Source organism: Diadema antillarum, unplaced genomic scaffold (assembly GCF_040938485.1).
Source record: "Diadema antillarum isolate AM-2024a unplaced genomic scaffold, OU_Dant_1.0 seq00000180_RagTag, whole genome shotgun sequence".
Taxonomy (NCBI): domain Eukaryota; kingdom Metazoa; phylum Echinodermata; class Echinoidea; order Diadematoida; family Diadematidae; genus Diadema; species Diadema antillarum.
Window position 1 is genome coordinate 15,745 of NW_027271247.1, and position 15,003 is coordinate 30,747.

At 39.2% G+C, this 15,003-nt stretch overlaps 1 protein-coding gene and 1 long non-coding RNA gene across 2 annotated transcripts; both read right to left on the bottom strand.

Annotated features, from left to right (window-relative positions):
• Positions 1 to 4,948: 4,948 nt before the first annotated feature.
• Positions 4,949 to 8,332, bottom strand: LOC139728444 (uncharacterized). The gene is made up of 3 exons (XR_011710808.1): positions 8,138 to 8,332; positions 5,489 to 5,558; positions 4,949 to 5,059 (listed from the first exon to the last, which is right to left on the bottom strand). It is a non-coding gene; the product is annotated as an uncharacterized lncRNA (long non-coding RNA).
• Positions 8,333 to 11,162: 2,830 nt separating this feature from the next.
• On the bottom strand, positions 11,163 to 14,380 carry LOC139728461 (uncharacterized). Its single transcript, XM_071639400.1, has 2 exons — positions 13,776 to 14,380; positions 11,163 to 11,363 (listed from the first exon to the last, which is right to left on the bottom strand). The coding sequence occupies exons 1-2, from the start codon at positions 14,223 to 14,225 to the stop codon at positions 11,163 to 11,165; spliced, it is 651 nt and encodes a 216-aa protein (XP_071495501.1). The 5' UTR covers positions 14,226 to 14,380.
• Between the last annotated feature and the right edge of the window lie 623 nt (positions 14,381 to 15,003).

A 15,003-nucleotide genomic window follows, 5' to 3' on the forward strand; every position in this document is an offset into this window, starting at 1 on the left:
CAGTGGCTATAAGACCACGAACTCTCCATCTTGAGGTCGCTAATTCAAGTCCGTTGAGAGAATAGGTATGAAGCCTTTCGTTAAAGAACTCATTTTTTCCCTGTCATTTAGATGGGACTTTATGCCGTCAGTCATGAGGTTTCTTCTTTAAACTTGTGTTCCGACTGCTGCTTTAAGACTCTACATCATATGATTTTTTTCTTTGAAAGAAAGACCATAGTTAGATATATTGAAAATTACCAATGCTTACCACTCCTAGAAAATGACTCAAACCTAAGTCGATGATTTTGGAGCACCTGCTTGATAAAAAGACACTCGGGCCCCATCCTATTACCTTCCGGTGCCTGGCAATAAGAGAGAGAGAGAGAGAGAGAGAGAGAGAGAGAGAGAGAGAGAGAGAGAGAGAGAGAAAGACAATACAGAGGGCATCACTATTTGATATATAATATACATATGCAATGATACAATTGAATTGGTCTAATATCTGACAGCGATTTGATAAACACGATCAAGTGATATTGAACCACCATAAATGATGACAATAAAAATCGATGATTTGTGAAGAATTAAGACGCGATCGCGCATTATATTCAACTATTCAACCCGCGAGCGAATCATGATAGTTCGACAGGTAGTAGGTATCAGATTAACCGTTTGGTTGACCAGTTGCTGATAGAATGTAACTGTGATGCAGCTTGCTGATGCATCATTAATGTCAGTGTGAGAAGAATGTCTCTTGGAAATCTTATCTGTAAATGATTTGGGGAAAAGTTAAATCATTGCTGTTCGACGTACAATCTCGTACTCTTTGACCTACCTCCTGTGACTATGGTAATATTAGCATAGATGCCCGGGTTTAACAGAATCTGAAATAACCTCCTAAAATTGCAGAACATTAGTTCAGCTTCAATCAAAACATACACAGCAGATTGATTTCTCTCACTTCTTGGCGCATTTTCGTCGTCATTGTGTGTGTTGGGGGGGGGGGGGAATGGAGGTCCATAATGAGATCTACACCTCTAAAGACAGCCATAGAGTCTTTAGATGATATATCTAAATTTCGTAGGTAAACTATCTGATAAGATTTATGGCTGCAGAGAACCACGTACCACGAGTTTCTCCAAGTTGCAGTCGAATACACGGCCGCTGGACGGCTGCCGGATGGCGCATAAGTCGTGGCACCTGCCACGTGGGTAGAAGTAATGATCCAAGATGAAGGCTGCATCTTAGAAAGTGAAAAAAAAAAACCAATAAGAAGACCCGTTTTTCCAGAAGTAAATGCAAACCGCTGTCTTTGGTATTTCTTTTTTAGATAACGCATTCAGTCAAAAAAAAAAACTCACGACGAACATGACTGTCTCCTCACATAATAGTTACGACAAATTGTTAGAAAGGGCTGACTGAATAGCCGGTTTGAAAGACCCCTCGCTTTGTCCAGCACTGACAGTCATGCGCAAATCGAGGTGAGGCCGAGTGCGTTAGAGCAAATGTCTTCGGAGATCTACGAATGCCTGTATTACCCATGGCCAGCGGAGGGGGAGGGGAGGGGGGCACTTTTTTGCACCATACAAAGAAATACATATGTCGTCACTTTGGGTTCCCACTTTTTTTTTTTAACACGGAAGTACGTAAGTGGTACAAAAAAGAAATAGAGATCTTGTATCTTGCGCTGAAGACCCCCCTTTTTTTTGCTTGTCAGCTGAAGAAACCTGGAAGTGGAAGGAGAAAGATGAACTGAAGACCTTTCTGTTTTTTTTTTTGCTTTTGTTTTTTGCTTGTTAGCTTATGAAACCCGGAAGTGCCCCCCCCCAAAAAAAAAAAAAAAAACTTTTGAAAACGCTCCACCGGCCCTGTTACCCTCTCATGAACCAGTGGGAAACCCAACTCACGTACAACCCCTGCTGAATACTACACTGACGTAGTTACTGCATCCATTGGATTAGCGGTTTAGATTCGCTTAAAATCGGCAGCCATTTCGAAATGTAACATGCATAAGACCCAGTTTACATTGAGTGAAAGGGCCGGTCTCAGCTCTTCAATTCACTGTAAACGCGCAAAAGGCCAAAAATGCGGTACCAATATCGGCCGCGCATTTGGCCAAGCTCTGGAGGTCTGGAAACTAGACTTTACCAAATTGCAACCGGCGCGCCGGTTGCGGCGCCCTCCAAATAATTGTGTTTGTTTCAGAACCTTCTATTACAAGCAGAGCGCCACTTCAACAAAATATTGAAAGGTTTGAATTAAAAGCCCGGGCCGAGCCCGGCACTGTAAACGGACAAAATTGCGGGGCCGAGTACCGCAATTAAGGCCGGGCTCAGCCGCGGCTCGGCCCGGCCCTGCACTGTAAACAGGGTCCAAGTAGAATTCTGGTGATTGGATGTAATTTTTATTATCTCGACCGCTGGTAATAGAAATTGGCCATTCAAAATGTGAGTTGATAAATTCGAACGGGTCTCAAAAAGCACTCGCTGGTGGCTTGAGCCCTGTTTTAACAGACCTTACCGCGACAACGTCGCGCCAACATTCGGAGATCAAAATTCCTCTCTTCGGGTAATAAAACCGTCTGACAGAGAGAGAGAGAGAGAGAGAGAGAGAGAGGGGGGGGGGGGGTATCGTTTTAAGTGACAAACACCGAAAATCTTCCCCTGGTAGGTTTCCACGAAGGAGGTGTGTCCACTGATGCAACTAGGGTCCTACCCTGGCAACACAAGCCAGCGCCGCCTATTGTTGTATAGACTGTACACATGCAAAACGTGGTTACAGCACTGATCTCAAGAATTTGATCTATATTATTGTAAATAGGACCATGCTACAAATTATATGTAATTTATTTCCATTTAAGCAGTCTACTTACATACTGAGAAAAATTAATATTGAAATTAGACGTACCTCACCCGAGAACTAATTTTAAGAAACGTAGTGTAACATATCGCGGCGCAAAACTATGGAATGATTTATCAGATGATGTAAAGCAAAGTGTATTCCTTTCTATATTCAAAAATGAGGTAGATAAATTATATAGTAATTGTTTGCATTGAACTGTAACATTGTGTATCAATCATTTTTTTTCAGTATCTTAATTCCCATTTTCTTTATGTAATATGCATGATTTCGTATGTTCTGCTTTTGTGTGTGTGTTTGTTTGTTTTGGGTTGTTGTTGGTTTTTTTTTTCGTTTCCTATACTATGTATAAAATGTTGTATTTTGTAATTGTATGGTTTTTACTTCACGGACTCACAGAAGAACAGCCATTGGCTGAAGTGAGTGACCCATGGTAAAATGAAATAAACTCAAACTCAACTCAACGGCATAAGAGATTAGTGGTTATGATCCATGCACCAAAGAGCGTAGGCAATATTGCGCATGCTTGTTGCGTGTATCAAAGCGATTACCGCGATTGCGTTCTAATAGAAGGGCTGTCCGGTAATCAAGGTAATATCGGGATTTCATTCTCTTGAAGACGGCAGGAACATACTTGCCGAAACGTCAAGAGTGCATGGGTAGGCCCTTTTCAGAGCCACATTTTACATACCCAAGAAAGAAAGAATACGTGGTGCACCGTTAAGCCTTCTGCCACCCAAAGTTGGGGTAATTATCCTAGCTGCCTAGGGTAGAATTTGACAAAAGTTGACACCGTCCGAACAACATTTTGCGGGGGCTGTTTTAAAAGGCAGGGTTAAAAAAAGAAACAAACAGATTACCCCCCCCCCCCCCCCGATGTCGCGGTGACTCTAGTTTGAAATGCTATATCAAAAGGGGGCTATAAATCTGTTTCTCTAGACTCAGTGATGGTCATCGACAAAGGGAGTGCACGTCACGAAACCGACACCCACGAGTCATACAGCCCATGAGTTATACAGGACACGAGTCATACAACCCATGAGTTCGACACTATAAGCTAGGAAGGCCCACAACGAGACCAACACATTAAGCCCCGCGTTGCATAAACTGCCGAACTCGTGGGCTGTTTTTACCTAGCGTCGAACCCATGGGCTTTATCTGCCCAGTGTCGAACTCATGGGCTGTATGACGCATGGACCTCTTTTCATTGTCGAACTCGTAGGCTGTATGACTCGTGGATGTCGGGCTTGTGGGATGACGCCGACAAAGGCAGCGGAGAAGGAGCGAGTCAGTAAAATTCATGCATCCTTTTGATACTGCTTTCAGAACGAGTATGGAATAACCAAGTGACTCTTGTAACAGTATTCTATATACAAACAAATCATATAGGCCCTATATTTACATAATCAATAACTATGGACCAAGCTTTGGGGAAAATGGTTTGGTCTAATTACAGTATTAGGGTCTTTAGGAGGCGTTCATGTCCTGTTCAATCCATGCTTTACTGCTGACAATGCTTTATACTCATTCTCCATTACAATGTCTCCCTAAAGCTGGATATTGATATATAAATACATATATGATAAACATAATATTCATGTGTACACACACACACACACATATATATATATATATCATTATATTATACATTGTATATCATATGTTATATATCATATGATAATATATATATATATATATATTATATATATATATATACATATAATAAGACATAGGCCTACATGATTATATATACAAATATCATAAGTATGTTTCTTTTTTAGGTTCAATATCTTTATATCAATAAACCATGTAGCGTGCCTCACCTTTGCTGCCTTCCGGATTAAGGAAGAAATATCGATGTGCAAATACGAAACAGACTCGTGTGGCATTCATATACATTTTTTTTTTGGACAAATTAATTATTACATCATAACTTGATTATTACATTATCTTTTGCTTACATTAAGTGTGTGTGTGCGTGTGTATGTGTATGTGTGGATACAGTGGGGGTCGGGGTGGCTATTACATACCTGCATAATGGGGATGTGTTGGCCGGGTGTCCTACACCCATGTACAGACAGCCATTACGTCTAGCGTACATGCGCCGCTGAGATCTGTTGTGAAGGTCTTGTGTGAAAAATAATTTCTTCGACGATTGGTTTGGGGATACGGATGTATTGCGAGTACACAACCACTTCGATTTCAGCAACGGCCTTGTCTATATGGATTAAGGGGCAAATGGTAATGAAAAAGATAGAAATAAACTAAAAAACAAACAAAATATGGCTATTTGTATGTCTGTCATAGCTTCATCGAATTTGGGGATAGGCAAAGTACGGGTCAGAGGTCAATATAAAAAAGGCTTTAAATTACGTGAGAACAAATCCTCGAGAGGCGTTTGATCACAATGAATTCGCTGGGCTATGCTGGCGTTAGGTATTTCATGACACTGCATTAAGCGTTGAACTCTGTGCTGAGGAGGAACTGATCTAGAACATGTGTAGAATTTCCAAAACATGATATTTATCAAGTTTTACATTCATTCAATTAGTTTAAAAACAATTTAATCGATCTTGTTTTTATTCTATTGGTCATTTTTATACTTTCTTTAAAATAAATACGGCCTGCACTGTTTAATTGATCTTACCTGTACCCGCAATTGTCAGCTCTATTGTTATTTCCATGTGGGCGCCTTCCTTGTCTTGTCGCAAAAGTCTCTGTGATTAGAACGATTAATAGAACACATAGGAAGTAAAGAGAGCGAGAGATAGCATATATACATGTATACAGTTAATTACCATCGTTTTCTATGATCTCTTCAAATGCCAACTGCTTCTTGTTAGGATGGTCTCTTACACTTTCATATCCTTGTTTGTGAACGTTGGCTGATATGGCTCCTTGGGTAAGAAAATTTGCGTGGCGCACTAATTTAACAAAAAGGGATGATGCATTATTGGTTGAGATGAGGATTGTGCTCTTAACGTTTTTGGAGATACTAAGAAACCCCTTTCATGATAATGCCAAAGAGCATAGTATAATTCTACGACTAATTCGAAGTTTATTTGATGAAAATCGGTTTTGAAGTCGCTGAGATATCCAGAAACAAAGTAAAACAAAGCAATCCTAATCGCTTTGTTTTGGATATCTTGGCCATTTCGAAACCAACAATACTTTAATCAAATAAATGTTGAGTTCCTCTTGGAATTACATGCTCTTTCAAATTTCTGAAGAGGTTTTCATCATCTCATTTGAAAAAAGAAGAAGCTAGAAACCCGAAACCAGGTCTCAAATGAGGCTATACCATCACTTTAAAGAACAAAATCAAAACAAATTTGTTTTCGTAATCCCTTACCTTCAAAAAGTCCAAATATTTAGGAGATTATCGTAAAAAACTGATTTTCCTTCTGCTGTTCTCGGAATTCAACTAGGTTTAGGGCTTTGAGCTAAATCAAAGGCTGTTTATTTGCTGATGTGTACTATAATATGTTAGAGAGATAGAGAAAATGTTAACGTATCATTTTTAAAATGAGGGGTTTTTTCCTGCTGAATAGTAATAAGCCATGGAATAACCAAGAGGGTTTAAATAATGAGCCATAGATCGTCAATTTGATGAAGGTTTCTTCAAAAACAGGATTTTGTTTGTCGTAGTCGGAAAACTGGAACATTGTTGACACTACGGAAGTGACGGGACATTGTTCAACGTAGGCAGATGTTTGGGCTACTCAATGAAATCATTTTCAGACATCAGAAATCATTTTCAGAAATAAATTTCAGATGTCATAAAACTTGGGCTTGACTTCAACTTACTATAATATCCGTCAAAATCTAAAGATCACATTAGATTGCAATAAAAGTGTATGAATCTTATTGATATAATACCACCGTCACCCACACACACACACACACACACACACACAAATAATTAACTTTGAAATGCCCGTACTAACCCGATACTCTATTCATATTTTTGATATTTAGAATAAATGATTAATTGGAAATTCCATGATAACCTAAATTGCCTTAACTAGGACCATTTTTGCTAAATCTCTATCATTTTCTTTAACAAGCCCCAAATTTTGGAATTTTCTTGATAATAGTATGAAAGAAGATTTAAATTTAATCAAATTCACATTCAAATTGAAAATTTGTTTTCATTAATTCTTATATTGCGGATCGAGTTACATTTTAGTAAGCTTGAACTTATTGAGTTGTTTTTCTTATTCGTCACACTCATTATTTTTTTAACTCGATGATCCACCGCATTTGTGCCTCGCCTGTGTACGTTAGCATTGACCTTTCACTCCTCTTCCTTCACTCCTTTTCCCTGTCTTTCCTGTTCTCACGTTTCTTTTTATTTCTTCTTCTGAGGTATAATTCTTTCTTTTCTTTCACTCTGTTTTCTCTTTCTCTCTTTATTTTTCTTTAATCAGGAGAGCTTCGTCGTGTTTGTCTGTCTGTTTTTTTATTGTGTAGGTATGTATGTGTGTCTGCGTGTTTCTTTTTTTTATCTAAACAACTTGCTTCCTTAGTCAATTAGTGCTAATACTTTTGTTCAGTAAGTAGTTAGACCTATATTGTACTCGAGGAGACTGCAAAATATAAAACACTTTTCAGTATGTCTCTTCCATTTCCTGCAACTATGATTTTAATTCGTTATCACCAGAAAGTGATGCGTAGGGTTGTTGATTTCATAGTTTTTCTTCGTTTATAGATATTGTGTTATAGTGTTTTCATTTATATTGTGTTATTATATGCATGTATAGCCTACATGTTTTGTAGTGTTTGAAATTGAAATAAGATAAAATGAAATAAATGAGCGATCGGCGTAGAATCAATCGCAAATTTTGACAAATGTATGACCAGTCTGTTTGAAAGTTGCCATTGATATCACTGGCAACTCGTTTGTTTGTTTGTTTGTTTTCGTTTTGATGAGACAGGATTCAGATGTCATATCCGGAGGGAATGAATTTAGTCACTTCCGGTGAACTGAAGATGATGATTGACTGATTTTTATCGGTAAAGTAAAGTATGTTTAAAGTTAACGTATATGGAGAAGTAAATCATACAAACTCATATTATTAGCATCATACCCACACTGAATTCAATTTAGTATCTCCAAAGTGATATCAAATTAAGAAGAAAAAATAACTGTAGGAAGAAGCCGGGAATCACTCTTAGATCATTGAATTTTTCCCTTGCAACACAATAATAAGATCGCCACTAAAACGATTGCCTTTACGCTCTTTCTTGTCCATTCGAAATCTACTTACTCTCATCAGATGAAGATTTGTCTTACCAATTGGATTTTTTCCGAGGTTCGCAAAAATATTTGGAGGACATCTTCTATGCTTCTGTTGCGGATATCCACTTCATTCACGTGAGTAAGGATATCAGATTTCCTGTGAAGAGAAAGTGGGCTTGGTTTCATCGTCCTCAACGCCATCATTACGACAATTCCACATGGCAGACATTGGCCAATTTCACTCGTGATTGTAATGTTGATAAAGGTGTGACTGGCATGCTTGATACCGTTTGCTGACTATTGCTAGTCACATGGGGCGAACCACGAGGGTCGGCATCATGCGACTGTTTTCTTGCATGGGTGGGTATAGAGACCACTTCATCGGGTTAGCACCATCACAGAACTTTTCGAGTTCGGTGGTGAGAACCTGAGATCTATTATGGATAACTCACACACGGGACCTCCATGAGGACAGATTTTTTTTCCGTCTTTTTTTTTTTTTTTTTTTGCCTCTTAGGCCGACTAGGTGATTGTGGTGCCGGTGATTTTGGTGTAGCGCTGATCTATATCCAGTGGCGTATCTAGGGAAAACGGCGCCCGGGGCAAGCGCGAAAATTGCGCCCCTAATTTCTGAAAGTGTTCATACCCCAACCCCATCCCGGTATAGGGACTTTAAACAAAGTCCACATGATATGCTTTTTCAAGCACTTATAAAAGGGTTCTTTTTTTTAGGGTGATTTAAATGTAATAAATTTTGATAAATCTTGGCGAGCGAGCGCAGCGAGCGAGCCGAAAATTTGTGTATTTTAGCTTACAAAACATGGAATTCTTGTCATTTTTTGCTTATCAAATCTTACATTCTAATCAAGATATAGTGATGGCCTTATAGATAACGATTTATACCAACAAACTGAGTACTTTAAAAGATACTCTAGATTAGTACGCTCGAGTGAGCCGAAATTTGTATATTTCCACGTCATCGTCACGTTTTGTTCTTATCTCTCTTTTTTTTTTTGATAAATTTTGGCGAGCGAGCGTAGCGAGCGAGCCGAAAATTTTCGTATTTCAGCTTACAAAATACGGAATTCTTGTCATTTTTTGCTTATTAAATCTTACAATTCTAATCAAGATATAGTGACGACCTTATAGATAACTATACCAACAAGCTGAGGACTGATAATATTCTAAATTAGTACGAGCGAGTGAGCCGAAATTTGTATATTTCCGCTTCATCATTACATTTTGTTCTTATCTTTTTTGATTTGTTTTTTTTTTGCGCCCCCCCCCCGAATGTTCGAAAGCGTTGGCGTCCTCTTTTGATCCAATTGGCGATCGCTTCAGAACGAATGAAATTGCAGCCGCTGCTCCGTGTAACATTTTTCCTGCTAAATATAAAATGACACATGTGAACACTATAGACATTGTCATTTTGTCCGCGTCATCGTCACGTTTTGTTCTTATCTTCTTCTTCTACTTCTTTTTTTGATAAATTTTGGCGAGCGAGCGCAGCGAGCTAGCCGAAAATTTGTGTATTTCAGCTTACAAAACATAGAACTCTTGTCATTTTTTGCTTATTAAATCTTACAATTCTATTCAAGATATAGTGACGGCCTTATAGACAACGATTTATACCAACAGACTGTGGACTTGAAAAAAAATACTCTAAATTGTACGAGCGAGTGAGCCGAAATTTGCATATTTCCGCGTCATCATTACGTTTTGTCCTTATCTTGCTTGATTTTTTTGCGCCCCCCGTATGTTCGAAACCGTCGGCGCTTTAATTCTTTTGATCCAATTGGCGATCGTTTCAGAACGAAAGAAATTGCAGCCGCTGCTCCGTGAAACATTTTGCCTGCTAAATATAAAATGACATGTGTGAACACAATAGACATCGTCATTTTGTCCGCGTCATCATCACGTTTTGTTCTTACCTTCTTTTTTTATATAAATTTTGGCGAGCGAGCGCAGCGAGCTAGCCGAAAATTTGTGTATTTCAGCTGACAGAACATAGAATTCTTTTTGAACACAATAAACATTGTCATTTTGTCCGCGTCATCATCATGTTTTGTTTTTATCTTGTTTGATTTAGTTTTCTGCCCCCCCCCCTTCCGGGCGAGTTTTATTTTCTTCTTCTTCTTCTTCTTCTTCTTTTCTTTTTTCTTTTTTTTTCTTTTTTTCTTCTTCTTCGTTTTTTCCCCGTTTTTTTGCGCCCCCAAGGAGTGGCGCCCGGGGCACGTGCCCCCCTTGCCCCCCCCCCCAGATACGCCACTGTCTATATCGTTATGATCCATGGTGATGTTGTTTATAATGATGATGATGACTATGGTGTAGGTGAGCATGAATATTGTATTTAAGGAAATGACTCATGATAAAGATGATGGTGCTAAGGAATGTGAGGGTAATGATGACGGTGTACTTGCAGCTGATGGTGCCCTATAGTAATTGTAAATAGTGCTGGTAAATGATATATACAAATCAAGTTGAATTCACTCTCAAGGTTATTTCATATTTCAACAGAATACAACTGATAACCAATTATGCGAATAAGATAACAATACCGTAAATTTCTATTCGTTTTTAACAAATACTCAATGCTTGCCATGATCATGAAAGACAAGTTTGATACAATATCATGTTCAGCAAAATATGGAACAGATAAAGAAAATCACATAGTGTAGATGTACGTTTGTTAATGAAATACTTAGCGACAACATAATATTTAAGATGGGGAATAATAACATAAGGTTGATATGCCAACCAAGCATTACTGCTACAGCTGATATTACAACTGCTAGTAACGAGAATTCTCATCATAATATTTTTTTTTTCCTTTTGCTACAACAATACTATTCATCGTTCCTATACTGCTATCTCCTGGAGGGTTGTATGGGATGTTGCTTCTTCGTGTAAGCCTATACTGATGATTTATATATGAACCGCCTTCTTGGATTAAGACACCAATTGTCCCAGTGAAAGAGGAGGCACTATGAAGCAGGTAATAAAGACATTTTCGGTCACGACAGGCCTCTGAAAAGATAAGTGGACAATGTGAATCAAAGTTGGTAAACTTATAGCACGCTTACAAAAGACAGGCCTTGTCAGCAATCGAGTCCTGGAACACGCGAGCGATGCAATAGCCAAGACCCTCATTGTGCTGGCAAATGTGCATCCCTAGACGGCAGGGAGTGTCCCTGTTGGTGGGGTGAGCCACGAAGACATTATTGCCGAGAGAATCAACTGTCGTCACATCGTGGTCATCCTCTACCTCGTCAATGGAATGCTAGAGATGTAAGCAGGGAGATGGAGAGAGAGAGAGAGAGAGAGAGAGAGAGATGATATGTGAAAAGTTACGACGACGATAAGACAGTGAGAAAGAAAAATAGTACTGGGGGTGTTTCATAAAGCTGTTCGTAAAGTTACGAACAACTTACGAGCGACTGGTGATCAGTTCTGATGTGCTATACTTATCAGAATTTCCACAATTCAGCACCAGAACTGATCACCAGTCGCTCGTAAGTCGTTCGTAACTTTACGAACAGCTTTATGAAACACCCCCCCCCCCCTGGTCAACGATCCTACCTCATCCTGAATGATTTCTGGTGTAGCGCCGTTAACGCAGAACGTCCATAATTTTTCTACTCAGTAATTCACATAAGGTCAAGGGTAAGCCCAGAGATCAAACTTTTTTTTAAAAGTGCGATATGTTTGTAGGATGCGGGTGCAAAGCCAGGCCAGGATTGGGCAGAGTAGGATGCTTGTACGATGTGGAGCCATGTAAGCCCCACTCAACCCCATCCCCCCCCCCCCAATATCTGGCACCAAGTACCTACTTCGAGAAGTTCAGTTAATATGCCTTTCATCAGACAGTTTTAAGTGACGATATTTAACCAATGAATACCTCTGTCCTCTAAAGTATGCAGAGTGCAGACAGTAATTTATAATGTTGCACCTTTGACACTGTATGTGCTTGATAATGATACCGTATCATATCACATATAGGATAGTCTCTCTTCTCTCACTTTTTTAATCGAGTATTTGTCGACGATTTCTATAAAATGCAGACAATAATACTCACTGATATCCTACGTAACCACGTCTGGAAACCTTTCGAACACAGTTAAAGTCTTGCAAGATAGGTATTGCAAACTAGGGTTTAAGGCACTGTATACCATTACTGAGGATAGGGCGAAGCCACAGTGGGCCAAAGTAAGCGTTGTGTGACTTACACTTCTTCGGCTTTTTCATGTCTGGTAGTAAAATAACACGATTATTAAGAATAGAGCTTTGAAAGCGAGTGTATTCATGAATGTCAAATTTATACGCGACCTTTTTTTTTTTTATACGCGATCTTTTAAATCACAAATTCACACAGATATTTCTTACGAGTCAATTAATGACTTTATTCGGTTTTGAAGGTACGGTAAAGTCTATCGTCATAGCTTATTTCAAATGAAAACGAAATACCTTTTAAAGTCGGCCTGCAGTTTAAACAAGATGTTGAACTATTTTGATGCCTCGTAGTCTGCACGTATAAATCACTAAATACTTCAGGAAAATACGTATAGTATATATTCTTAAACATTTGTGTTTACATTTTTTTCTGCACCCTGTGAGGCCCTTTACCCATAAAACTCATCCAAATCCTCTTCATCTGTATTCCAGTTGTGACATCATCCTCACGTAACAATAACACAGCAATGCTATTACTACCTGCAATGTTCACTAAAGCATTGCAAGGTCCTTTTCACGCAAATGTTTCTGACATTTTTTTTTTCGACAAAACAATGAATGGTAAGGCACATTACTGTGTTAAATGTGAAGCTCAAAAATTACTGAAGGATAATATCAATTAAGTTCAGTTCAGTTCATTTTGAATCTAACTGGTTAGAAGATAAAGTAACTTTTAGGGTAAAAAATCAATTATATGAACATAGATGACCTGGAGGATTTTATTTTATTGATAAGAGATGGTGCTTAAAATGTTGCAGAAAGATTTTCGGAAAAATGTTTACAGATATTTCGTGAAGTATTTGTGATTTGGTTATAGGCCCTACAGATAAGGTATATCAAAGGTAGTCAACCTGCATTTGGATTGCAGGGACTGTTTAATGATGAGCTTTTAGAGGATTGTTGTACTTGCAATTAATTTAAATTCATATCAGCAAACCCCAAGAGTCATGGCTTCAAGATGATGTCAACTTTCTATGCCACATTTTGCCACTCTGTAAGTTAGAGCTGCTTAATTCTGCACCCCATGTTCATAACACTATTTAATGTATTGTTAGTACTGTTACGACTCTAAAAATAAGCGTTGTTCCGTAGAAAGCGTTCTCAAAGTTTGACGCCCACTGGGTCCCTTTCCTCCGCCGTACCGAGGTTCTCCCAGCACTGGCTCTACAGTCAAGACAGCAAATTTGGGTGAGTTCCAAAACTTTAAGCCTTCTTTTAGTCGTATGTACTCTTTTGCTTGTCTTGTATTTTGTCGTGCCATGTGACAAAAACAATTTCATTGCTTCGTGCAAACAATTAGAAAAAAAAGCTTTGATATCATCAGTGATTATGCAGTTTTCTTAGTTTATGCTCTTTGTCCGATTTAATGAAATTTCTACCGAGTTTGGTTGCTAACTACACAATGCATTTAAATATAAAAATGGCGTAGCCTTACACTAAGAGAGATGGAGAGATAGTTTACCTGGTGTGACAGCACACAACCAACAATGGTGTGACCTACAGTTTCAGCGGCGTGAGTGAAGACTTCCTTCAAATTATGCGCGTACTGTTTCATCTCGTTCCTGGCCATGCAAATGGCACCCATAACGCCATCTGCTTCGTCCTCCGGAACGTTGGTCTTACAGACATCTAGGAATGTTTCCTCTTTCGTTTGGTCAACAGGAGGACTGTCTTGCTTGGGTCTCAACTGTTGGCGCAATGAAGTCTTCCTCCCTCGGCGCTGTCCATGGCTTTTTCTCCTGCTGATGCTTTGGTGGTAGTGGGCCGCGCTTGTCTGGAGGTGCAAAGAGGACTCAAGCTGCACTGACATCTCGGTCATTACGGAGGGCCGTCTCTTGATCTGGGGTTCTGGCTTTCCTGGATCACTTCTGCTGGAACGCTTTGAGGGTGTTCTCTGATGTGGACTAGCCATATTGAAACAGGATTACGGTGTCACCGAGATATGCAGTGATAGAGGAAAACTATCAACGATGAGAAAATGAGAACTTTGAGTGTAGCTAATCACCTTCTACGTGCCTCAAAATGATCCTTAAATAATGCTTCATTCACCCTGCACGATGACGTCCTAAAAATTATTCTGACATCCCTGCAATTCTGACTGCGGCTTTATTCTCGACACTGAGTCAAATAACAAATAACGGTTTACGAATACGTCCAGTTGTTGATGAGCCCAGTCATCGCGATTACAGAATGTTGACAACACAACAGCACGCTGGTTTATAAACGGATCTGATCATGTCACCCGCTCACCCTCTCCGCGTCACAATTCCGCTTTTCTTTAGAAGGCGAGATATATTCCCATTCGTCTATTATGGCGCGCTACATGGGCAGAGCATATTACAATTCCTCGCTTAATAATTACCATCGTGCTTTTGCTTTCGATTGGTCTTACATCCTGTGAATCTCTACACAGAGTGTAAAGCAGAGTGCATGCATACAACTCATTGACATGATTGCTCGCAAAAACTTATTTCTGATGGGGACTCTTGATCTTCTGACATACCCCCCCCCCCTTCCTGCTGAGCACTTCAATCTGCGTGTGGAATGTGTAATTTTGCATCTTGTTCTCTGCAAGATAATACATGTACTATCAGAGATGACAGGGAACCTATCACACTAATTTGATTACGACACTCGAGTTAAAATCTATCTATAATGCCACTAGCGATGCATTTATAGGTCTAGACATT